We start from the raw sequence: 24,352 nt of genomic DNA on the forward strand, positions 1-24,352 counted from the left end.
ATTATGCAAATAAATACCTGTTCTTTCCTTAAACTTTCACCCATTAGTTTTAATCTCCACTGGTGATTTTTGCCTTAATTGATGATTGCAGTGGGGTTGCCAAATTGTGATTTAAGTTTAAACTCTAGCATCATTTCTACTTTTATTAATGTTTTCGTCTAAGAGCACACTTTTCCATCATTGTCATCTATTTATCAGATTCAGTATGTAGGGGCTGTTGTTTTATTCAAAAGGTAGTAATCTGTTATAATCAAAAGGTTTTTATCTGTTATTGCCATTATTTGTTTTGATGCTTAAATTGTTCCAGATTTGGCCAATGAAGGCCCATGCAAACTGTTTCTGGTGTTCTTTAGACCTGTCCCCGTCTTTTTTTGAGCATGTTGCTGTTATCTGAAGACTTCAGCAATAGCCTTGTGCATGCATACATCTTTTTGTGTGTTTTCCTGGGTTTCCCTGGGATAGATTTCTAGAAGTGGGATTTCTGGGTCAGAGGGTAACTGCATATGCAGGTTTGCCCATCAGTGCGAAATCCCGCTCAGCAGTATGTATCCTTACCAGCAATGTGTGAAAGGGCTTGTGTCTTCTTATAGACTCACCAACAGAGTGCATTGTCAAAGATTTTGATTTTTATCAGTCTAGAAGATAAGAAGTGATAGTACAGGTTTTTTTAAGCTTATTTATTTATTTTGAGAGAGAGAGAGTGAGCGAGGGGAGGGGCAGAGAGAGGGAGAGAGAGAATCCCAAGCAGGCTCCATGCTGTCAGTGCAGAGCCCGATGCGGGGCTCGAGCTCACAAACCGTGAGATCATGAACTGAGCCGAGATCAAGTGTCAGAATCCTAACTGGCTGAGTCACCTAGGCACCCCAGTGACATTAGAGTTTTGAGTTTCTTCTCATGTGGGAAGATGAGTATCTCTTCATGTGGTTAAGAGGCGTTACATTTCTGTGTCATCATTTCTCTAGCCCATTTTTCTGTGTGTTTTTGGTTTCGTGCTTCTTTGATTTGGGAAGCTCTTCGTGTGTTAGGATGTGTTGGACGTCACACAGACTGCTCCTGGCTTCAGTGATTTTCTAGGAGCAATTACAGGACTGTAGTGAAAAAGTACAAAGCAAAAACAGCCAAGGGAAGAGGCGGGAGGAAACCAGGAGCAAGTTTCCAGAGTCGTCAATGGAGTGACACGGATGTGCTTAGTCAGCACCCAGTCTGACAGCACACCAAGGAAGCTCATTAAAGACGGTGCCCGGTGTTACTGGGCCTGGTCATTTCACCCCTGCCTAGCACATGCCGAAGTTCCAGAACCCCCTAAGGGAAGCAGATGTTCAGCATCAACTACTGTTTGCACGACTTAGGCACAGTGAATACCGTTTAGGGAATGGGGGGAACCCTCCTGAAACCCGAGTTCCCAGATGCCAGTCAGAGGCCCGGCTGGCAAGCAGGACTTGTCTCAAGAGAGCCATCTTGAGCCTGTTGACTCTTTTCTGCACGTGAGGGTGTTAGCTCTTCATGGTGTCAGTTGCAAAGGCATTTTCTTCCCTATGTATCATTTGTCTTTTGCTCTGCAAAGATTTTTTTTTAAGCAATCACATTTATCTTTTCCTTATTGTTTATAGAGTTTGAGTCAAAGTTTTTTTCCCCCTGTTCCCAGGTTATTTGGTGTTTTGTTTTCTAATGGTTTCATTCCTCTCTTCTCCCCCCAGCCCCCATTTAAATCCTTAATCTATTTGGAATGTATCCTGGGATATGTAGTATGAGGAAAGGACCCAGTTGGAACGATTCCTGTCTTTTTTTCCTTTTGGCTGTGTCATTTATCTCAACATCATTTATGAAAAAACCCCTGTGCTTAGAGATGCTGTCTTTATCATGTACTAAATTTGTGCAGTTGTTTTTAGTTCTAGATTTTGTTTTGAGTTGCATTAATTGGTCTATTCATACACCACCGCCACAGGGTTTTAATTACTGAGGCTTTAGGATGATTTAATACCTGGGGAGGCCGGCCTCTCCTACACATCCCATTCTTTTTTTAGGGCTTTCTGATAGATTTTTGCTTGTTGTTCCTCCAAATGAGCTTATAATCAGCTTCTCTAGTTGAGCGGGGGGTGGGGGGAAGAATGCCTCCTGGCATTTTTATTTGGAGTCTATTAAATTTATAACTTAATTTAATGAGTTATTTAAAAAAATTTTAATTTTTTTTAATTTAGTTTTTTATTTTTAAAAATTTACATCCAAATTACTTAGCACATAGTGCAACAATGATTTTAGGAGTAGATTCCTTAGTGCCCCTCACCCGTTTAGCCCATCCCCCCTCCAACAACCCCTCTACTAACCCTGTTTGTTCCCCGTATTTAAAAGTCTCTTGTTTTGTCCCCCTCCCTGTTTTTTTTTGTTTTTTTTTTTTTTAATTTTTTTTTTCCAACGTTTATTTATTTTTGGGACAGAGAGAGACAGAGCATGAACGGGGGAGGGGCAGAGAGAGAGGGAGACACAGAATCGGAAACAGGCTCCAGGCTCTGAGCCATCAGCCCAGAGCCCGACGCGGGGCTCGAACTCACGGACCGCGAGATCGTGACCTGGCTGAAGTCGGACGCTTAACCGACTGCGCCACCCAGGCGCCCCCCTCCTCCCTGTTTTTTATATTATTTTTGTTTCCCTTCCCTTATGTTCATCTGTTTTGTCTCTTAAAGTTCTCATATGAGTGAAGTCATATGATATTTGTCTTTCACTGACTAATTTCACTTAGCATAAGACCCTCCAGTTCCATCCACATAATTGCAAATGGCAAGATTTCATTCTTTCTGATTGGCGAGTGATACTCCATTGTATATGTATGTACACCACATCTTCTTTATCCATTCATCCATCGATGGACATTTGGCTTCTTTCCATACTTTGGCTATTGTGGATAGTGCTGCTAGAAACATGGGTGTGCATGTGTCCCTTCGAAACAGCACACCTGTATCCTGTGGATAAATGCCTAGTAGTGCAGTTGCTGGGTCCTAGGATAGTTCTATTTTCAGTTTTTTGAGGAACCGCCATACCGTTTTCCGGAGTGGCTACACCAGCTTGCATTCCCAATGAGGGCCAACATCTTTATGATGGTGACTCCTCCTATGGAAGAACATGGCGTAGCTTTCCATTAGTTCAAGTCTGTTTGTGTCTTTTAGGAATAGTGTTTCCCTTAGGTAGATTTCTTGTTAAGTTTACACATAGGTATGGAATTTCTGTTTTGCTGTCATAAATGGTGGCCTGCCTTCCTTCCTTCCTTCCTTCCTTCCTTCCTTCCTTCCTTTCGCAGGACTTGAACTCACAACCTTGAGATCAAGATCTGAGCTGACTTCAAAAGTCTGACACTTAACCAACTGAGCCACCCAGGCACCCCAATGTGTTTTGTTTTTCATTATGTTTTCTGTTTTTCTTGAACACATTAAGGGTATTAGTTTTCTGTGTGTGTTAATTTTATAACTTGTTACTTTAAAAGATACTGTTGTGTTTGTATGAGTTTTTTCCTTGATCTTGAGGGTTTTCCAGATACAAAATCTTTGGCAAATAGAGTGTTTTTCCCTTTTCTTTCTATTGGTAAGGACTCTGTTTTTTTTGACACTTCAATGACCATTGCCTCTAAAATGTTAAATAGGAATGGAGTTAGTGGGCATTATTCTTTTGTTCTTTACTTTAGTGGGGGCAGCTTCTGGTGTTTCTAAAATAATATGCTGGCTTTTGGGCTACTTTGTGTGTGTGTGTGTGTATGTGCCTACATACACACATGCATATGCAAGTATACAAATATATGTATGTACGCACACGCACGCACAAGCATACAAATACATGCGTGTACATGCACGCACATATACGAACACAGGCATGCATGCGCATGCACACACAAGCACACAAACACGCATGTATGCGCATGATACAGATACACGCGTGTGCACGCACACATAAGCATACAGAGACACACGTGTACGCATATCCATGCACATGCATACGGAGACACACGTGTATGTGCATGCACACACAAGCACGCAGAGACCCGCGTGTACGCGCATGCATGCAAAGCACGTAGAGACCCGCGTGTACGCGCATGCACGCAAAGCACGCAGAGACCCGTGTGTACGCGCATGCACGCAAAGCACGCAGAGACACGCGTGTATGCGCATGCACGCACAAGTATACAGATATACGCATGTACGCACATGCACGCACATGTATACAAATACACGTACGTACACATACGCATACATATATCATGTTATTAATCAGTTTCTGTGTTTTGGAATGTTTACAACAGGAGTGGGTGTTGGATGTTGTCAGGTATCTTTATCGTAAATGGAACAGGTAGTTTTCTTCCTTAGCCAGTTAGTATGATGGGTTATATTAACAGATTGCCTAATATTGAACCCCTTTTGCATTCTGGGATAACCCCCATTTGATCATGATGCATTATTTTTTGATGTGTAGGTAGATTGTTAACATTTTATTTAGATTTTTGCTTCAATGTAAGTGTGACTGATTAATGGCTTAGTGTTTTTGGTGCAATCATTGTCAGATTTTGGAGTCAGCATTACGCTGTCTTCATAAAACAAATTAAGAGGTTTTCCTTCTCCTTCTATGCTCTGGGACGGTCTGGGATAGTATTGGGATTACCTGAGTTTTAAGGTTTTGGTAGAATTCCCCCGTGAAACTGTCTGAGCCTAGTGCTTTCTTGTGGGGAGAGTTTTGTTGCTCACCCTATTAGAAGCCTGTGGGACTTTCCATCTAGTGGAATCAGTTTTGCTGTGTTGTGTTTGTCTAAAAACAATTCTTTTCATCCAGATTTTTCAAATGTATGTATACAGTAGCCTCATGATTTAAAAAAGTGTCCTCTGCTTTTTTGGTTATTTTTCCTTTTGTCACTCAAATTTATGTGTTTTGTTTTCATCCTTTTTTTCTTGGCTGACCTAGTGACTTGTCTTGTGGATCTTTTTTCAAGCAATGAGCTTTGGGGTTTACTTCCTAGTTGTTAGTTTTGTGTATTTTGACTCATTTATTCTGCTTTTGTCTTTCTTTTTTTTTTTTTTTTTTTTTTTTTTTTTTTGCTTTCCTTTATTTTATCTTTTTATTTTTGCGCTGGTTGTTAAACTTATTTTTATTTTTTCCTTTACTTGAAAAGGCATTTATTACCACAAAATTTTGACTGATATATTTTAGGCTGTATGTATCCCTTAGACTTGGATTTATTTTTTGCATTATAATTTTCAAGAAATTTCTGTATTTTTGTTTTGAGTTTCCCCCATAACTCAATATTTCCCTACTAGCATGTTTTAAAATTTTCAGGTATAAAGGCCTGTTTGGTTTTTTATTTTGCTTTTAGTTTCTGGTGTTGTTGCAGTATGTCCACAGAGAGTGCTGTTTGCTTTATTTCTGTTCTTTGGACTTCATGGGGTCTAAGACCCGGTCAGTTTTGTGAATGTTCTGCACGGACGTGCAGATGTGTTTTCAGCTAGTGTGTCCAGAGTTTGAAGCGTACCTGCCTGTGTGAGCCGCTTACATGATGTTCCCCGGGCCTTCGGGTCTCCCCCGCTTACTCTGTGTTGGCCCGAGAATGGTGTGTTACGTCTTGCGCCCTTATTTCCCTGGCCTTCTGGAAGGGGGTGCTGCCCCATCGGGTACCTCTGTGCCAGCAGTTTGTGTCTCCCCGAGCTGTGACTGTAGTGCTGTGAGGGTGTCCTGTTTTTAGGGGGCTTTGCAGTCCCCTGGGAGTCCCAGTTCTACTTTGTCAGACAGTAAAAAGGATGTTCAAAAACATGCCAGACTAACAGCAGGAGTGTTATTTAAGCTTTAAAGGAAGCAAGCGGTTCATTTAATCATTTGTTTTGGGGCTTATGTAAAAATTTTCATTTTATCAGAGTAATGTGCATACTGATTAAAGGTCAGATAGAGCTCAGGGGCTTATGTGAAGACACATGGGTGCTGTCCTGCCTGCTTTTCTCTTTCTTCAGAAACAGCTGCTTTCAGCTCTTAATTCTGTATCTTTCAGCATTTATGGATTTCAGTGTTTCTAAATAATATGCACATCAGTCTGTCTTTTGATTATCAAATTTTCACATTATCTCTTTAATTCTCTCATCCTGGGGCACCTGGGGGGCTCAGTCGGTTAAAGGACAGACTCTTGATTTCGGCTCAGGTCACGATCTCATGGTTCGTGAGTTCGAGCCCTGTGTCGGGCTACATGCTGACAGTGCGGAGCCTGCTGGGGATTCTCTCTCTCTGTGTCTCTCTCTGTCTCTCTCAAAACAAATAAATAAACTGAAAACAAGAAAAGGGTTAAATTCTCTCATTTTGCCTTTGCCCTCTGTTTCTCCTTCCCTCTTCTCCCAAAAGGGGTTATTACATTTTCCAGCTAGTTTGTGACGCGTGTTTGTGTTACCATGCGTGTGCAGATGTACTTGCTCATGGAGTAAAAGTGTGCCATGATTATTTTTTCTCTTAAATTTGGTTTTTATGGAAGCTCACGATTGCCGCCTTTATTTGGGTTTCTTTGTATCCACTGCTAATGACTTTCCATATTTTCGAGTAGCCAGCTTCTCACTCCAGTTTTCCACAAGGTTAATGACGTTATAGATCCCCCCAGTCAGTTTGTTTTTGGAGATGTTCCTTCTGCAGACTTTGGCCCTTCTCTCTGGGGTGGTTGCTTCCCAGGCCTGCCCGCCACACAGCCTAGGACTTTGCTTATAACCTTCTAGGCATTTCCTTTGCCTTTCTCCTGGATTGAGTCCGTTTCCTGAATCCTGCCTTCTGGCTGCTTGCTTTCCTCTCTGCTGGTGGCCGTCCAATAGCCAGCTTTGTGAGGCTGGGAGGCACCTGTGGGTGCAGGGATTCACAGTGAGTGCTTTTGACATGCCCGTGTCCCTCGTCCTGTCCCTCCTCTCCAGTGGGTGCACCTTTGTCATCCTGGCGTCTCCTGCCATCATTCTGGGGCACACGAACCTCTCTCCCGTGTGTTCTCTGTTCCATGTCGTCGTCTTTTTTGGTTTTCTCCTTTGTGTTGGCAAAGGACGTCCTCCAGTAGCTTTCTGAGAAAGGGTATGCGGGAGGGAGATGTTTACCTTTCCTGCTTGTCCAAAACGTGTTTGTTCTAACCCTTCACTTGGTTGATCATTGGGTGTAGTATTCAGTGTTGGGGAAGTAATTTTCCCTCAGTTTTTCAGACACTGATTCTTTGTGTTCTTCTGCTTTGCTGCTAAGAAGTCTGAAGGCTTCGTAAATGACTTTGATTCCCCTACTCTGCTTCCTGGAAGCTTTTAGGGTTTCCTTTTTGTCTCTGGTTTCTGAAGTTTCACAACAACGTGCCTTGAAGTGAGTGTGTTTTCCTCTGTTGTGCTGGGCTTTGTGTGAGCTCCTGCAGTCTGAAGACTGGCATCTTTGAATTCTGGGTAAAACTTTAAAAATGTTTCTTCCTTTGCTGTGTGTGTGTGTGTGTGTGTGTGTGTGAGTGCACGTGCTCATGTGCATGCTCTTTCTGGAACACCTGTTCACGTGTTGAATACTTAGGCTGTTTCTCTGATTTTCTTACTCTTTCTCTCTTGTTCTCCATCATTCTGTCTCTTTTCCTTCTAGGATATGCCTTGCCTTATTTTCTAGTCCTTCTCTTCAGTTTTTTCCATTTTTGCTCTTATTTAAATTTCCAAGAATTCTTTTTGTTCTCTAAATGTTCTTTTACTAATAGTATCTCGTTTTATTTTTTGAATATAGTATCTTCTTGTAGGGTATTGATGATGGTGTTTTTATGGTGGTGTTGGTGCTGTATCTCCCTATATAGGTTTTGTTTTTTCTCCTTTTTAAAACATTTTTTAATGTTTTATTTATTTTTTGAGAGAGAGCATAAGCAGGGGAGGGGCAGAGAGAGAGGGGGACAGAGGATCCAAAGTGGGATCTGCACTGACAGGCTGACAGCAGCAAGTCCGATGTGGGGCTCCAAGTCACGAACTGTGAGATCATTACCTGAGCTCAAGTCGGATGCTCAACCGACCGAGCCACCCAGGTGCGCCTGTCTTGTTTCTTCTGAGTTTTCATCTTTTTCTGCGGTAGAAAGGGTTTCCTCAGATGTTGGTAATTTCTGGCTGCCTGCTTACGATGAAAAGTCAGAAAATGGAAAAGCTCATTGGGCTTTCTGAATGTGTAGATTTGCGTATTGATTTTGAACGTCACCAGGAGTGATGCAGGCAGGTTGTTTGTTGGGGAATGTTCTGGCGTCTGCGTCTTCAGATTCTTCCTTTTGGACTGGTCAGTTTCCCCAGAGGCTACACTTCGGGTCCTCCGCGTGGAGGCCGGGCCTGGGTGCTGGGCTTCTGAGAGAGGAGCGGGGAGAAAGCAGTGGTGGGACAGGGTGTCTGAGCCCTCAGCTTTTGCCCTGTACACGGTGAGGCGACCCTTCGTTTTCTGATTGGTGCTGGTGTCCCCCATGCCGAGTGACTGCCGGTGGAGGCCCTTTGCCTTACAGTCTCCAGAGAGTCCACGTGCAGAGTGCGCTGGGGTCACGGGGGAGCCGTGGCCCAGCTGTGGACGGAGGGGAGTCTCGCTCGGACCCCCTGGTTTGGGCCCTCGGGTCTCAGTTCCCCAGAGCCCGTGCAGCTCCCAGGTCTGGAGCCTTTCAGGACGCGCGCGTGCGTGCCGGGCTGGTCCTCAGCTCTTGCCTCTGCTGGTTTTCTTCTCCCCAGGCCGGTCACCACTGGTCCTCAGCTCTCCGGAGCCAGACTCTCGCTGTTGTGTCCCTTCTTTTCTTCCCGTCATTGGGGATCGGTATACCTTTAAAAAGTCATTTTGCTTTGAGTTTTGTGGGGCTTTGGGACCAAGTGAAATAATGAAATCATACGTTTGGTCCACCATTTTAATCTGGAAGTTAAAGTTCCCTTTAGGGAGATCAAAATCCACAGAGAGACCGTAGCTCATGATGTTCTGTTTCCCCAAAGTAGGGCAAAAAATGCCGCCGATAGAAGGACAAATGGACAAGTGTATGTGGTCAAGTTCACAGGTCAACAGACAAAAGAAGGGTGTTGGATTTAGGTGAAATAATTAATACATTTGAACTTGTCTGTTGAACTCTTTGTCCTATAAACAGAGACTCCCCTTTTCTCTTCAGTAGCCCAAGGAGTGTTTGAAGACCTTAGACCTTGATCATGTGCCAATTTACAGTCTCGAGAGGGTGTGTATTACTTAGAAACTATAATTAAGACATGAGGATAATTTTAGTGTCCTGAGAACCATATTCTAAGGCAGTTGTGGTCCCCCCCCCCTTTTTTTTTAAACTGAAGACCTTACGAAGGAGGGGAGCTATTTTGGCGGAAGTTTGGGGTTTGAGACTGGACCTCATAAGGGGTCTTAATCAAAAGAACCTCCCTATAGGATACGGTTTGAAAAACACTGTTCTAGGATGTGACATTTCCACTTTTAAACATAGATTAATTGAGCTTAAATTGTCACCTTCTGCTCTAGACACATGGTTGTAGGAGGAATTTTAACTATATATAAATATGTTGAGTTGACAGATTAATTCTCTTGACTGCAGAATTGAAAAGTCTGTGTTACTGCCGTGGAAAAATAGTGGCGCTTAACGGAAGAGTGAAAGAGGCTCTGCCCAAGAGCTGTTTAAAATGTTTGGGGCAAATGAGGATATTTTGTATTGACAGAAAGAGACTGTGGAAGGATACGTAAGAATGGGAGGTGGTGAAAGGCAGGGGTGGGGTGGACGGTGTCGGCCTGGGAGTGAGATTTGGTGTTTGGAAGTTTGAGCTAAGAGAACATACTTGTTTAAAAGGCAGAGTGGTATTGGTATTGCTTCATGCAGCTTTTCATTCTGTTTCCATGTGAGAAAGGGTCTCTGGTCAGGGGATGCATGGATGTGGCATTGAGTTTGAGAATGTGGCACAGTTTATGTGTTTTTGGAAGCAATGCCTACCTCAACTATGCTGGCTGTCCTTTCGGAAGATCGTGTTCAAACAGAAAACCAAGGGCTTTTAATGTAAAAGTTGTTGGTCTTGATTCCTTATGTACACATATTTGGGACAAGTTGATTGACATAGCTCTCTCCATTTGGATGAAAAGACATACATAGCACTGGAAGAGGAGTAATATGAAATTTTAGTAAAGTGAGGGACTTTTCAAAGTAGAAACTACCCAGGAAGTTGTTCAGGAAGATAAATGGTAGATTTGATCATCTAAACTGTCAACGGTTATATTCCAGGAAATGTATAACTGGGAAAAATTGGTGACGTATATGAGCAAGCATTCATGTCCTCAATATGTAAGGGCTCGCACAAATTGATCAGGTAGTAAAGCTGTAGCAGAAAATTATTGAGGGGTCATATGTGGAAAAACATAGAGGGCTACTGTGCCTCAAATAACATTTAATAGTAACAAAGTTATCAAATAATGGGATCCTTTTACGTTTTGAATTAGGAAATATTTTCTGGAAATGGTAATATTTAACATTAGGGGGGGTTATTATCATTTGCCTCTTACAGATGAAGAAATTAAGGTACGGAGGGGTTAACTTACTTGCCTGAAGTAACATAGCGCTGTGTTTTGAGCCCAGCATTGTGAGTCCAATTAAACTCCCTTACATCACAAACATATACTGTTTTGCAGCTTCTTTCAAACTGCATTGCCTATCTGTGTATGGCAGTAACATAAATCTTCATTTTGGATGGCTGTGTAGCATTTTATGGAATTATTATAATTTACTTCCTACATCAAATTGATGGCATTTGAGTGTTTCCAGTGTTTTGTTGTTTTGCTATTATAATGCTGTAGTGAATATTTTTTTGTTCCTGTCTTTTTTTGCACACATCTAAAAGTGCTTCATTGGGGTAAATTCCCAGAAATGTGCCATTTGGACAGTAGGGTATATGCATTTAGAGTTCTGATAGATAATGTGAAACATGTGTGTATAATGACTCTTCAACCTTTTACTGTCACCCATGTATAAGTTACTACCACTGTCTTCAGTATTGGCCCAGATTTTGAATGGTCTTGTAATCAGTTTGTAGCTGGATTTAATATTTGATGTTTCTTTCTTTCTTTGTTTTTTTTTTTTTAATGTTTATTTATTTTTGAGAGAGAGAGAGAGACAGACAGACAGACAGACAGACAGACAGACAGAATCTGAAGCAGGCTCCAGGCTCTAGGCTCTGAGCTGTCAGCACAGAGCCTGACCCAGGGCTCGAACTCACGGACTGTGAGATCATGACCTGAGCTGAAGTCAGACGCTTAACCGACTGAGTCACCCAGGCTCCCCAATGATATTTGATGTTTCTTAAAAGAATATTACTCTTCCCATGTAAGAGTAAGACTTCTCTCAATTTATTTGCCTGCTTGTATATTGAGAGTTCTTCACACACATTTACCTATCTCTGTATCTCTATCCATTTATCTGTATAGTTTAGTCCTAAAGGTAATATTATTGCCTTTAGTAATAGTAAAGGTAAGTAGTAAAGGTAAATTGTTGCCATTGCAACTAGGATCTCTTCATACAGCATAGATTCTCACTTGTTCTTGTTAGGTAGGAAAGTTGTTGATTTTTGTCTGTTTATTTAATACCTGGCCATCCTACCGAATCTCCTATTTCCTTTAATTTTCTACTTAATTTCTTTAGATATTCCAGGTCTGCAATTACCGTTTACAAGTAAATTTTTGTCTTCTCCTTCCCAGCGTCATTCCTTTTCTTTAGTTCTTTGTGATTTGTATTATCTAGTGATTTCTAAGCATGTTGACCATCCGAACCATGGGGTTGGGACAAGGAATGTTCAAAATATAGGTGTCCAGGCTCCTTCTCTGCAGATTCCCATTAACGGTTCTGGGACAGGCACTGGGAATTTGTATTTTAGAAATTTCTCCGCGATCTGTTCAGCGGGTTTCTTACGTTTTTTCTGGAAGCCTACCCAGATGATGTTAAACTGGCCTGCCGGAGAAAGTAGGCCATGGTGCAACAAAAAACTCAATTTGAAATCCTGTTTCTAAAAGGTAAACATTTTGAGGAGGTCTTTGAGGGTGGGCTCATGCTTTCTGCCTCCCTCTTCATTATCCTTAGAGTATGGCTGCTACATGCATGGTTTCTGGCTAGTAAACTGATGGGAATAAAGTAATGCTGATTTGTTTTCATAAATGGTGTCTGGGACGTGGTCCGTATTTAAGAGTTGTGTTTTACTTGCTGATTTTTTTTTTTTTTTTTTTTTTGGTCCTGCTGTTTATATAGTTGAGTTGTTCTAACATCATCTCTAACGGGGCATACCAGTCCATCACTGGATTGTCCTAAGAGGGAGTTTTAGAATGAGCACTTGCTAGCTTACATGTACTGGGTTCTAGATAATAGGTTCTCACTGAAGTTTGGTATGAGCCTGGCTTGATGAAAATTTTATTAACATTTGAAATTTGAATGTTTCTTTAAAAAAATCTTGTTAGACATTGTTTACATTGTGGTTATTCAAAGAAACTAAACCTCAAGTGTGTTTGATGCTGTATAAGGGGTAGCACAGAAAAACTAAAGGCATTAAGTTACCATAAGTGATCTGAATGGTTTGTACTTTTGCCTTTGTTTTTAATGGTTTCGGTTTTGGTAGGAGGGTAAGGGAGGATCTCATAGTAATTTATTTATACATAAGAATGTTAATATGTCTTAAAAATTTTTTTTTGATGTTTATTTGAGAGAGAGAGAGACAGAGAGATGAGTGGGGAGGGGCAGAGAGAGAGGGAGACACAGAATCGAAAGCAGGCTCCAGGCTCTGAGCTGTCAGCACAGAGCTCGATGCAGGCCTCAAACCCACAAACCGTGAGATCATGATCTGAGCTGAAGTCAGACGCTCAACCAACTGAGCCACCCAGGTGCCCCTGAATATTAGTATATCTTAATGTTAGTTTGCCTCAGTCATGAAAATCGTCGTTTGCTTACTGTTACCGATGCTGCGTTACCTGCGTGACTCCATGACAGAGGCCTCCCTTGAGGGCCTTGCTGTCTGAGAGACCACGGTGGCCTCAGGGTCTCTGCATGCGCACAGCTGCTGTCGAGGGGCACGTGCTGGTGGCATCATCAGTATTCAGTTGAATTTTGGTCTAAACGTGCACCAGCCCATCTCTGCAGCCTGACCTTTTGCTTCTCGGGGCCATGGCTCACGATTTCAGGGTACAAGACACAATTGTGGAAGGATGTCTTCTATCTGCTGGGTTTACCATTTGTGCATTTTATTTCCACCGCAACGCAAAGTGGGGTGTCTGTGCTGTAGAGTCACGTACGGCAGAGGGACTGAACGAGGCCACAGAACATGCTGTGTGCGTTTTCTGAACCTTTCAAAACTTTTAAGTTAGGAAATATTTCAAACACACAGAAAAATAACAGTCAAAAAACTTACTATTATTTTTTAATGTTTACTTGTTTTTGAGAGAGAGCGAGAGAGAGAGAAGCTGAGTGAGCAGGGGAGGGGCAGAGAGAGAGGGAGACCCAGTCTGAAGCAGGCTCCAGGATCCAAGCTGTTCGTACCATGCAGGCACTCCCCCATCCCCCTCAAAAATATAACTTATATAGGTAGCACTGTTCTAGGGCTTTCTCTGCTTCCTTATTTATATATAAAACTCACTAAGCCTAGGAAACAGGTTGTATTATCATGCCCGTTTTACAGATGGAGAAACTGAGATACAGATAGGTAGAGCAACGTGCCGAAAGTCACACATTTGGCAAATAACAGAGCTGGGACTTGAATCCAAGCAGTCCGGTGCCAGAGTGCATGGTCTTGACCAATACAATGCACTCTGTTGACTTTCAGAAATACAAAATATAATGGAACAGATAGAAATGATACTTTCACCTCATTTTAATAAAGGTTAACATTTCACTGTGTTTGTTGTTTGTTTGTTTGTCTTAACTTCATCACACAAACAAGTGTTTTCTCACGTGTAGATGACAGATTGTGCTTAGACGATGGCCCTGGTCTTTATGTGGCCCATCACATTGTGTTTCTGACCTTCAGCACCCCCCTTTCTAACACTGCCCTTTCCCCCGCAGTTTGGCAGTAAATCCCTTTCCTTACAAGGGTAAGAACTCATTCAGCAGATATTTATGGGGTGCCTGCCACATGCCAGGCACTGTGCTGGGGGTGGAGGTACAGTCAAGAAAAAGAACTGCGTTCTGTCATCATACAAGCTATAATCTCACCACACGGGCAGGCAGATAATCTGAGTGCAAGCTGCATAATTTTGGGGGGATGGGTGAGTGATGTGGCCTTTAAAAAAAACCACAGTCTTAAATTTGAGGATTTTAGTGATTTCTGACCTGCTTGTTAGGTTTCTTTAGCCTTGGGTCAGCAATTCAGTTCATTTGTATTTATTGTCTGGAATATACTTCCAGAATGATGGTCGAATTGGGAATTTTTGAAGTTCAGTATATGTTGCTTTCCTTCTGGAAAGTCCCCAGGCAGGTCTGGGTCAGCTTTGAAACCTTGCTCTGGGTCTGGTGAGCCCTACAGTGGGGTCCACTTGGTTTGTGCATCTGGTAATTTGTGGAACCTGGAGGGCCCACAGATGGCTCCCAGAAACTTCTGGCATGGCCTGATGGTTTTCAGAGCCCAGCCTCACCCAAGTTCCTGTGGCACCAAGAACTTGGAGACTGAGCAGTAAGGCGTGATTTAAATGGAGCGAACTTGCCGTTTTGGGCTCCCCACGCCTTATTCATTCACTATGTGTTCAAAAATAGTGAAATTAGCATATGGTAAAAATACATTTACAAATCATAAAATTAATTTATTAGAATTTGGAATGTAGTACCACATCAAAAAATGTTAGTATCAAGCATCTTGAAATAATTTATAAAAATGGAATGAATTAACAAAGTGACTTTCAACACTGCTGGGAAGTGTTTTTCTTCGTTATGAGCGTTACTGCAGGATGATGGCTCAGTTGTCCAGACTTTACTGTTCATTACAGTCGGCTAATAAGGAAGGAAGGGCTCATGAGTCTTTTCGATTTTCAGTTTTTTATTTCCAGCAGATGGTTCTCCGTGGTGGTCCCCCCCCTGCCACTTTTAAAAAAAAAATTTTTTTTTTTATTTAAGGGATTAGCAAATGCTTTTGGAACAGATAGTAGTATTTTGGCATTTGTTTTAGTTAAGACTTTTGGAACCCATCACACAGAGTATCTTGACAGAAAATGGGCTCGTTCTGAAATGAGATGAAAAAGAGATGCTCCTGTCAGATATTCTCAGGAGGTGGCAGTGGCTGTTTCTAGACATATGCCATGACATTTTAAGAAAATTATATAATCATTTTTTAAGCGCCCCCCCCCCCCCCCTTTCAAAAGTTCATGAAGTTTGAGAAGTAAGTGTGCTTCTCTGAGAGCCAGCTCTGGAGTTTAGCCTGCTCATTCAGATTCGGGTTCTTTCTCTGTTCACCAGCTGCTTGGCTCGGGGCAGCTGAACGAACATCCCAATGCCTCAGTTTTCTCATCTGCAAAATAGGGACAAGGGCTACTCCCTTTGCAGGACTTTTGTGAAAAGGAAAAGAGTGTAAAAGCACGTTTAAAGCCGTGAGGGACACGCCAATGTAATTTATGTGTTAATGCATGTGTGCAAAATTTTTTGCCAGTAGAAAGAAGCTTCACATTTTATGTTTTAATAACAGCTCGCTTATCTGAAATTAGTGTTTGATTCTCAGTCATCATAAGCTTTTTTTTTTTTTTTCCAAGTGAATATTTTGAGGCTTGATGTTGTAGGACTTGGAGAGCTTATGATAAAAGACACTAATGGGATCCAGAGGACAGTATTATTATCTAAACCTGTGTTGATGACTTTGTGCTTTTAGGTATACCAAGCTTGGCTACGCAGGCAACACTGAGCCACAGTTCATTATTCCTTCATGTAAGTACAGCCCCACCCTCAACGTGTGTGAAGGACCGGGGTTCTCGGCATTGTGATTCTGTTTTCCAAAGCATATTCATTGACTTGCCATCTGCTTTTAGAAGATTGTCCTGGTTACTGGGGAGGGTTATTGATTTTGACACCTAGTCCTGAATATTGCTATAGACCGTAGCTGTGGCCTAAAATCCCCCAACTTTCTGGCCCTTTGGTCCTCTTCTGAGAAAGCCCCTTGTCACCATCGTTGGAGTTTCAGCCTGGGTGGTTGGCTGGGGCTTTTCCTTCAGTCATAAATGTCTGAGCTGCCTTGAAGAAATCTGGTCCTTTAAGGTTCATTTGTAATTTTAAGTAGGTACAGTTTTATTAACTTAGCGACTCTGTGGACTGAGCATCCATTGTGCTGCACTGTTCACTCTATTGAATGCCCTTTTAAAAAAACCCCAAAACACGAGAGGCCTGATGACTGTTTTATTGTGTTCAGAGTGTCTGCTTTTGTTTAAATTTTGGTCAGTAGAGAGTGATGGACGTAAAAGAAGAAATGTTCTCACATCTTGGCAAGAGTACGTCCTACCCACTCTTTGTTTCCCACAGGAGCCTCCAAGGTCAGGTCAGTTGTTTTTAGGGTAGAATTTTTCTCTGAAATTGTTTAAATTCCGGGTTATTATTTGGAGACCGTTTACCAGACTAACTTGTATCAGTCCAGGGGGAAGGGAAACACTGCCTCCTAAGTGTAGATCTTGTGCGATGAATTGTGATCTTAGAAGTTGTAAGGTGGTGCGGGGCCAGGGACCCAGTGAGTGTAGGCCCTTGTCAGCAGTATGGAACATTATGGAACATGGACAGCTTACGAGAGCTGGGGAGAGGAGGCTTAGCGTTTATTCCAGGGAAGGCGCAGGCCTTTTTGGTGTATATGGGTACTCACCTCACTAGGAAGTGTACCCCAGAGTCCTCGAGCACATGTTATTTATCTCATTCTCCTTCCTTCCTTGCTTGCTGTATAATTGATCATGAATCTGATTTCTAGGTCTGAACACCCTGGTACCATGGAGGGTGTCCTTAATAACAGGCACAATTTGTCTGCTGTGTTCTTTATTTAGGATTCATAATTTGGTGTATTAGTTTGCTGGGGGCTGCCGTTATAAAATACCACAGAGTGATGTCTTAAATAATAGAAATGTATTTGATCCCAGAATGGAGGCTCGAAGTCCCAGATCAAGGGGCCATCAGGACTGGTTCACAGTGAGGCCTCCTTCCCTGGTTCTCAGATAGCACCTCCTCACTGTGTCCCCACATGGCCTTTTCTCTGCATACAACCGAAAGAGAGATCTCTGTGGTCTCTTCCTCTTCTTATGAGGACAACGGTTCTCTTCGATTAAGTCCCACCTTACGACCTCATTTAACTTTTATTACCTCCTTACGGTCCCCACGTCCGAACGCAGTCACACAGGGGGCAAGGGCTTCAACATATGAATTTTTAGGAGACGTAATCAGGTCCATCACGTCTGGCGCTTTGTAGGCTAGGTCAGTCCTTTGAGAATTTTATTATTGCGAATGCCCCGGAACTTGATCGTTCCATGTTGGATTGATAAATCGGACGTTCTGACTTTTCAAAGCAGATTGGATTTTAACCTTGCTAAGTGCCACGGCTCTGAAAGGCTGACCTTGCACCTCCTGCTTTAATGCGTTGCCGTTTCAAACTGCCAGCAGCGTTCAGCCGGCTGGCCCGTTCAACCCGTCATCATCAACAGGGAGGAGAACTGAGGTCAGTTATTAGCGGGATTTCATTCGCCGCCAGACAGCAAGGCGGCTCTCAGATTGGTGCTTTCAGAACCTTCACAGTAGCAGAAGCTAGAAAGAGCATAGAAAGTCGGAGAAGCGGGAGGAAAGCCACAGCTATATCGTCGGCTGAGTCCGTTGCAAGGGATGGAGAAGCCCCGGGAGGCGGGGTGACAAGATTTGGGGGCCCGGTGAGGATGCTGGGTTGGGTGCAGGGCCTCGGTCGCCCGGGGCTGTCGGCTTTCCTGCTCGTCTTCGTTCCGGGAGCTGAATCATTTTTCCGGCTCTAGAGGCTCCGTCCACAAGGTGAAGTTCGAGACGCACGCGCCGAAGTGGCACCCGCAGAGAAGAGGTGGGGCTCGTGCGGATGTGCGTCAGCTCGTCGACGACGCTGGCGGACATGGGCGGGGCCCTCTGGGTGGGCGAGGCGCGTGCGGGCCCTCGTCGTGCCGGAGGCCACGGCCCTCGGCAGCCAGTGGCCCAGTGGCCGGGAACGTGGCCGGGAACGTGGGGGAGGGCCAGATGGCGACAGACTCTGTTCTCTCGAGGGATTTTACCTTTATCTCGCACCCGGGAATTTCCACGTTGTTCCCCGAAGGGCTCCCTCGGGCCTGAGCCAGCGGACGGGCGAAGTGCCGTGCGCCCTGTCCGGCTCTTCCCGGGCGGCTCTGCCCGTGTCCGGCGTGCGCTTCTGGGCGGCGTGTTCAGGATTGTTCGAGTGGAGGGTTTCCCGGCCTTTTTTTGGTCTTTAAGTTGTCGGAGTATATTGAGAGTCATTGAAAAGTTTCCGGCAGAGGAGTGAGGACGTGTCTGGTGATGGTGTCCGTGGAAGGCGCACGAGGGAGGTGCGGGGAGGGGTCGGGAGAAAGTTAGGACGTGTCAGACCTTCGGCGTCGGAGGAGTTCGGTGTGAAGGTCCCGTTGGCATCAGGTGAAAGGCTTCATGCTCGGAGGAGCGTCTCCACGGGAGGTGGGGACTGAGCCCAGGGATGTTTTTGGGTTTTCTTTTAATGGAATAGTTACAAAACGTTTTTGGAGGTTTATTTATTTTTGAGAGAGAGGGAGACAGAGAGAGTGAGCTGGGGAGGGGCAGAGAGAGAGAGGGGAAGAGAGAGAGAGAGAGAGAGAGAGAGAGAGAGAGAGAGAGAGAACGAGAGAACCCCCAGCAGGCTCCTCACTGTCAGCACTGAGCCTGATGCAGGGCTCCATCTTGCAAACTGTGAGATCATGACCTGAGCCGAAATCAGGAGTCGGATGGACGCGTAACTGACTGAGCCACCCAGGCGCCCCTATTGCATAGAGTTTTAAAAAAATGTTTATTTCAGCTAAAAACGGTTGCAGAAGATAATGTGGCACAGACCTGTGTACACACCCACCACTCAGAATGAACAAACGCTGACATGATGTCATCCTGTAAATCTGTAAACCCATGCATCAGAGTGGGCAAGGTCCTCCCTTTTCCTCCAGCCCATTCCCCTCTCTTGCTCTCCCTCCTCTGCCGGGAACTTCCTGTGGCCAGTGTGTTCTCTCCTGACCTTATGGGAACAGGGTTCCTTAACTGTATGTGGCCTTGTTCTGCCGGTTTAGACCTTTCTAAATGATACCATACTGTAAATCACTTTCAGCATTGTCCTTTTATAAAGAACCCCCCCCCCCCCCCCCCGGAAATAGGTTTTTAAGATTTAGCAATGTTGATACATACAGTTCTTGATCAGAGTTCTAGCATTTGAATCTCAATTTTTTTTTCATTTGGGCATTTTCCAGTTTTCTCTGTTATACAAAATGGTGCAGTAAACCTCTCCTTACGCACACGCGCTAGTTTCCCAAGAGAAGATGAGGAGAAATGGGGTTGTTTCATCGTGCAGGTGTGCACCTCTTCAGCTTCTCAGCTGTTGTCAGGCTGCTCTTCTGAGTGCTTGTGCTGAGTTAAGCTCCCGTAGGTGCTGGTAAAGGGTTTTTGTTTCCACACAGCCTTGACAAAAGTTGGTGTTGGTAGACTTAAATTTTTGCCAGTCTGACGAATGTGAAACGATGCATCATTTTATAAATTTGCATTTCTCTGATGACTAGTAAGGTTGGGCACCTTTCATTGCCTGTTCGTATCTTTGCCCATTTTTTCTATTGCATATTTTTTTAAATCTTTTTTACGGAGTTTTATGGAGTTGTCTTTGTATACTCTGAATATTAATATGTTGCAAATATTGTCTTCTATTTTATGGCATCTTTTTAAATGATTTTTTAAACTAGACACGTAAAATTTTGATATAGTTAAAATATTCAGTATGCATTTTCCATTTATAATTTGTTTCTATCTTGAAAAATGCATTTCTACTCCAAAGTCATAAGGACTTTCTGCATTTTCTTCTGCGACAATTTTGAGTTTACTTTTTGAATATGGTGTGAGATAGTTATTTTACTTATTTTCTGAATGGAAGGACACTTGTCCCAGCACCATTTATTGAAGAGTATATTCCAATTTGTTATGCCTTTTAAATCATATTGAGGTACCATATATGCTTGGGAATATTTCTGGTGTTTTTATTTGGTTTCATTTATGCATTTGTTTATCTTCACTCCAAATTCATGCTGTCTTAAGTGTTATTACTTCAGCCAGTGTCTTGATATCTGGTAGGTGTGGTTCCTCTTCCCTTTTTTCTCAGAATAACCTCAGCTATTCTTAGGCCTTACTTTTTATTACAGATTTTATTTTATTTTATTAAAAAAATTTTTATTTATTTATTTTGAGAGAGAGAGAGAGAGAGAGATCGTGACCTGAGCTGAAATCAAGAGTAGGACGCTTAACTGACGGAGCCACCCAGGCGCCCCTTTACTACAGATTTTAAAATTAGTTAAGGTCTATGAAAAATTGTAGTGGGGTTTTGATTAGAGACACATTCAGTTTATAGATTAATTGGGGAAGAATTTGACATCTTTATGAATTGAGTTTTTCTATCCATGAATATGGTATATATGATCTTTATTAATGGCTTTTGTGTTTTTCAGTAATGTTTTTGTAATAGACTTCATAAAGCTCATACACCTTTTACTAGATTTAACTGTAGGTACCCTTTGTGTTTGTTGCTGTTGTGAATTTTCTGAAATTACATTTTCTAACTAGTAATTGCTAGCATGTAGAAATGCTATTGAGTTTTTTGTTTTTTAATCCAGCAACCTTACTTGCTTCTCTTGTTTGTTCTATTAGCTTGCAAATTCTTGTAAGTTTTCTATTCAGAGTATTAACTGCAAGTAATGGTTGTCCCTTTCAATCTCAATATTTTATATATATATTTTTTGGTCTTTTGTACCGGCTAGAACTTCTCCTGCCGGAGTGACTAGAGCTGGAGGTAGTGGGTGCTTTTGTTAGTCTGATTTTAAAGACAGTGATTTTAGTGTGCCACTAGTCATTGCTCTTGGTTTTTGTGGAAATGCTTTTTTCAGGTTAATACAGTGCCCTTTCTATTTCTAGTTTACTGAGAGCTGATCATATGGTTTTGGATAGTTAAGGTCCTATAATACGATGAATTACATTAATATATTTTCAAGTATTAAACAGTCATTTATTTCATTCTTGAGATAAACCCTACTTGGTTATGAAATATCAACTACATGTTGAATTGTATTTGCAAATATTTATTTGGGTTTTTGCATCAGTGTTTAAAAGTGCGATTACTCTATAATTTATCTTTCTTGTACATTTTCGTCTGGTTTGAATATCAAAATTAGACTGGCTTTTGGAGATGAGTTTTTCAGCTTTCTTTTCTGTTCTTTAGAACAGTAAGTAAGATAGGAATTATTATTTCTTGAAGGTTTCATCAAATATATGACATTCTTTTGGGAAATATACTGGATGTATTAATTAAGAAATTACTGTTGTCTGGTAATTACTGTAGTAAATGTTCCTAAGATCTAGAATTTATATGTAAGTTTTGAGCACCTTTCTGATAATCTTCCCTAGATTACCCTCAGATGACCTTTTAACATTTGGAAAATAATCTCTTTCTTCTGGTTACCCCCATTCTATACTCCTACAGTTTTTTTAATCTGCAGAACTTTTACATTTTTCTTTACTAAGTTTAATCTTATGAGTTTTGGTTCGTCATTAAGCTAACTGAGGGGGTTTATTTTTTAATTTGTTTAAATAATTTACAAACTATATTTTATTTGTCTTCAAATATGTTATTTTGAGATAATTGTAGATTCATAGGCAGTGTAAGAGAGAGCTTGGAGAGACCTGTGTACCCTTCTCCCTGTTTCATCCAGGGCTACATCTTACATGGTTATACTATAGCATTAAAGCCAGGAAATGGAAATTGGTGCAGTGTGTGTGTGTGTGTGTGTGTGTGTGTGTCTGTTCTGTGTCTGTGTGTGTGTGTAGTTCTGTGTCCTTTTCTTCCATGTGTAGATTCCTGTGATTACCACTACAGTCAAGATGTGGAACCATCATATCACCACAACAGTCTCTCCTGAGCTGTTTCTTTATAACTACACTTGACTCTCCTCCCCACCATTCCTAACCTTTGGCAACTACTAATCTGTTTCTATCTCCATAATTTTGTGGGGTTTTTTTGGAGAATGTTTTATAACTGGAACCATCCAGGCTATGTCCTTTGTGAGTGGCTTTTTCACTTGGCATAATGCCCTTCAGATCCATCTGAGTTGTTGTATGTAGTATTGACAGATAGTTTCTTTTTTTTTTTTTTAACATTTATTTATTTTTGAGACAGAGAGAGACAGAGCATGAGCAGGGGAGGAGCAGAGAGAGAGGGAGACACAGAATTGGAAGCAGGCTCCAGGCTCTGGGCCATCAGCCCAGAGCCCGACGTGGGGCTCGAACTCACGGACCGTGAGATCGTGACCTGAGCTGAAGTCGGACGCTTAACTGACCGAGCCACCCAAGCACCCTGATAGTTTCTTTTTTTATTTGAGTCGTATTTCAATGTATGCATGTACCAGTTTGTTTAAACATTCATGTACTGAAGGACTTCTTGATTATTTCCGCTTTGTAGCTATTATAAATAGAGTTGCTATGAAAATTGTGTACAGGTTTTTGTGCGGACATAATTTTTCCTTTCTCTAGATAAATACTGTGTAGTGCAATTGCTGCATTGTATGGCAAGTTTATGTTTAGTATTATTAAGAAATTGCCAAAGTATTTCCCATAGTGGCTGTACCATTTTACATTTCTACCAGCTGTGTATGAGAGAGCTGGTGTCACTGCATCCTTGCCAGCATTTGGTGTTGTCACAGTTTTTTAATTTTAGCTCTTCTCATAAGTGTGTAGTTGTATCTCATCATGGTCTGAATCTTCATTTCTGTAATGGCCAGTGGTGTTGAACATCTTTTCATGTGCTTATTTTCCATCTGAGAATCCTCTTCTATTAAATGTCTCTTTATGTATTTTGCTCATTTTCTAATTGTTACATTTTTACTGTGAGGTTTTGAGAGTTCTTTATATATACTAAATAACGAGTCCTTTGTCAAATATATGGTTTGCAAACAATTTCTCCCGTTGTGAGCTTCTCTTTCCATCTTCTTCATAGGGTCTTCTGCAGAGCAAAAGGTTTAACTTTTGTTACACCAGCTTTTAGATTCATTGGTTTTCTCTGTTTTTCATTGATTTCAATTTCATTGATTTCTGCTCTCATCCTTCTTTCTTGCTTTGGGTTTTGTTTTGCTCTTCTTTTTCTAGGTTCTTAAGGTGGGAACATAGATTATTGATTTGAGACTCTCTCTCTCTCTTTTTTTTAATTAAAAAATTTTTTCTAATGTTTATTTTTGGGAGAGAGAGACAGACAGACAGACAGACATGGAGTGTGAATGGGGGAGGGGCAGAGAGAGAGGGAGGCTGAACCAACTGAGCCACCCAAGGCATCCCAGAGAGTTTTTCTGTTTTCTAATGTAAACTTTTAGTGTTAAAATTTTCCCAGTTATCACTGCTTTTGCAGTGTCCAACACATTTTGATATTTTGTATTTTTGTTTCCATTCCATTCATGTATTTTAAAAACTTCCCTGAGATTTCCTCTTTGACACATTTAGAACTGCATTGTTCAACTTCCAGATGTTTGTGGGATTTTCCTGGTAACCTTTCTGTCATTGATTTTTGGGTTTATTCTTTTGTAGTCAAAAAGCATACTCTGTATGAGTTTAACTATTATAAAATTATTTATTCTTTACAGTTTATTTTGAGAGAGTGAGAGGGTGCGTGTGTACAAGTGGGTGAGCGGCAGAGAGAGAGAGAGAGAGAGAGAGAGAGAGAGAGAATCCCAAGCAGGCTCCTTGCTCAGTGTGGACCCCGATGTGGGGCTCGATCTCAATGACTGTGTGATCATGACCTGAGCAGAAATGAAGAGTCGGACACTTAACCGACTGAGCCACTGACTGAGCCAACCCGTACAACCAACCGACTGTATGGTTTTACAGTGATTATAAAATTATTAAGGTTTCTTTTATGGCCCCGTATAAGGTTTATTTTGGTTCCACGGGCACTTGTAAACAGTATATACTCTGTTCTCTTTGGGTAGAGTATTCTGTATATGTTGGTTGGCTCCCGTAGGTTGATGGTATTGTTGAGCTCTTTTGTCCTTCTATCAGTTGTTGAGAGAGGCATTGAGGTCTGCAGCTCTAATTGTGGGTTCGTCTGTTTTTCTCATCAGTTTTTGTCTCCAGACTTTGCACTTCCATTCTTTGTTACGTGCACGTTTAGGATTG

General features: G+C 42.0%; 1 protein-coding gene across 8 annotated transcripts in view; it reads left to right on the forward strand.

Moving 5' to 3' along the window:
• Window positions 1–24,352, forward strand: part of ACTR3B (actin related protein 3B) — a 100,354-nt gene that overhangs the window by 14,643 nt on the left and 61,359 nt on the right. For 4 of the 8 annotated variants that reach the window (XR_007149036.1, XM_047844625.1, XM_047844613.1 and 1 more), the window contains exon 2: window positions 15,816–15,871. The exons of 3 other annotated variants lie outside the window; for them this stretch is intronic. Coding sequence is in view for 3 of the 5 variants with exons in the window: in XM_047844625.1 (XP_047700581.1) it covers window positions 15,816–15,871 (56 nt within the window). In the remaining 2 variants the exon portion in view is untranslated. Of the gene's footprint in view, window positions 1–15,815; window positions 15,872–18,089; window positions 18,443–24,352 lie in introns of those variants that run through there. One more of the 8 variants, XM_047844630.1, reaches the window with a different exon arrangement.

This window comes from Prionailurus viverrinus, chromosome A2 (assembly GCF_022837055.1).
Source record: "Prionailurus viverrinus isolate Anna chromosome A2, UM_Priviv_1.0, whole genome shotgun sequence".
NCBI lineage: Eukaryota > Metazoa > Chordata > Mammalia > Carnivora > Felidae > Prionailurus > Prionailurus viverrinus.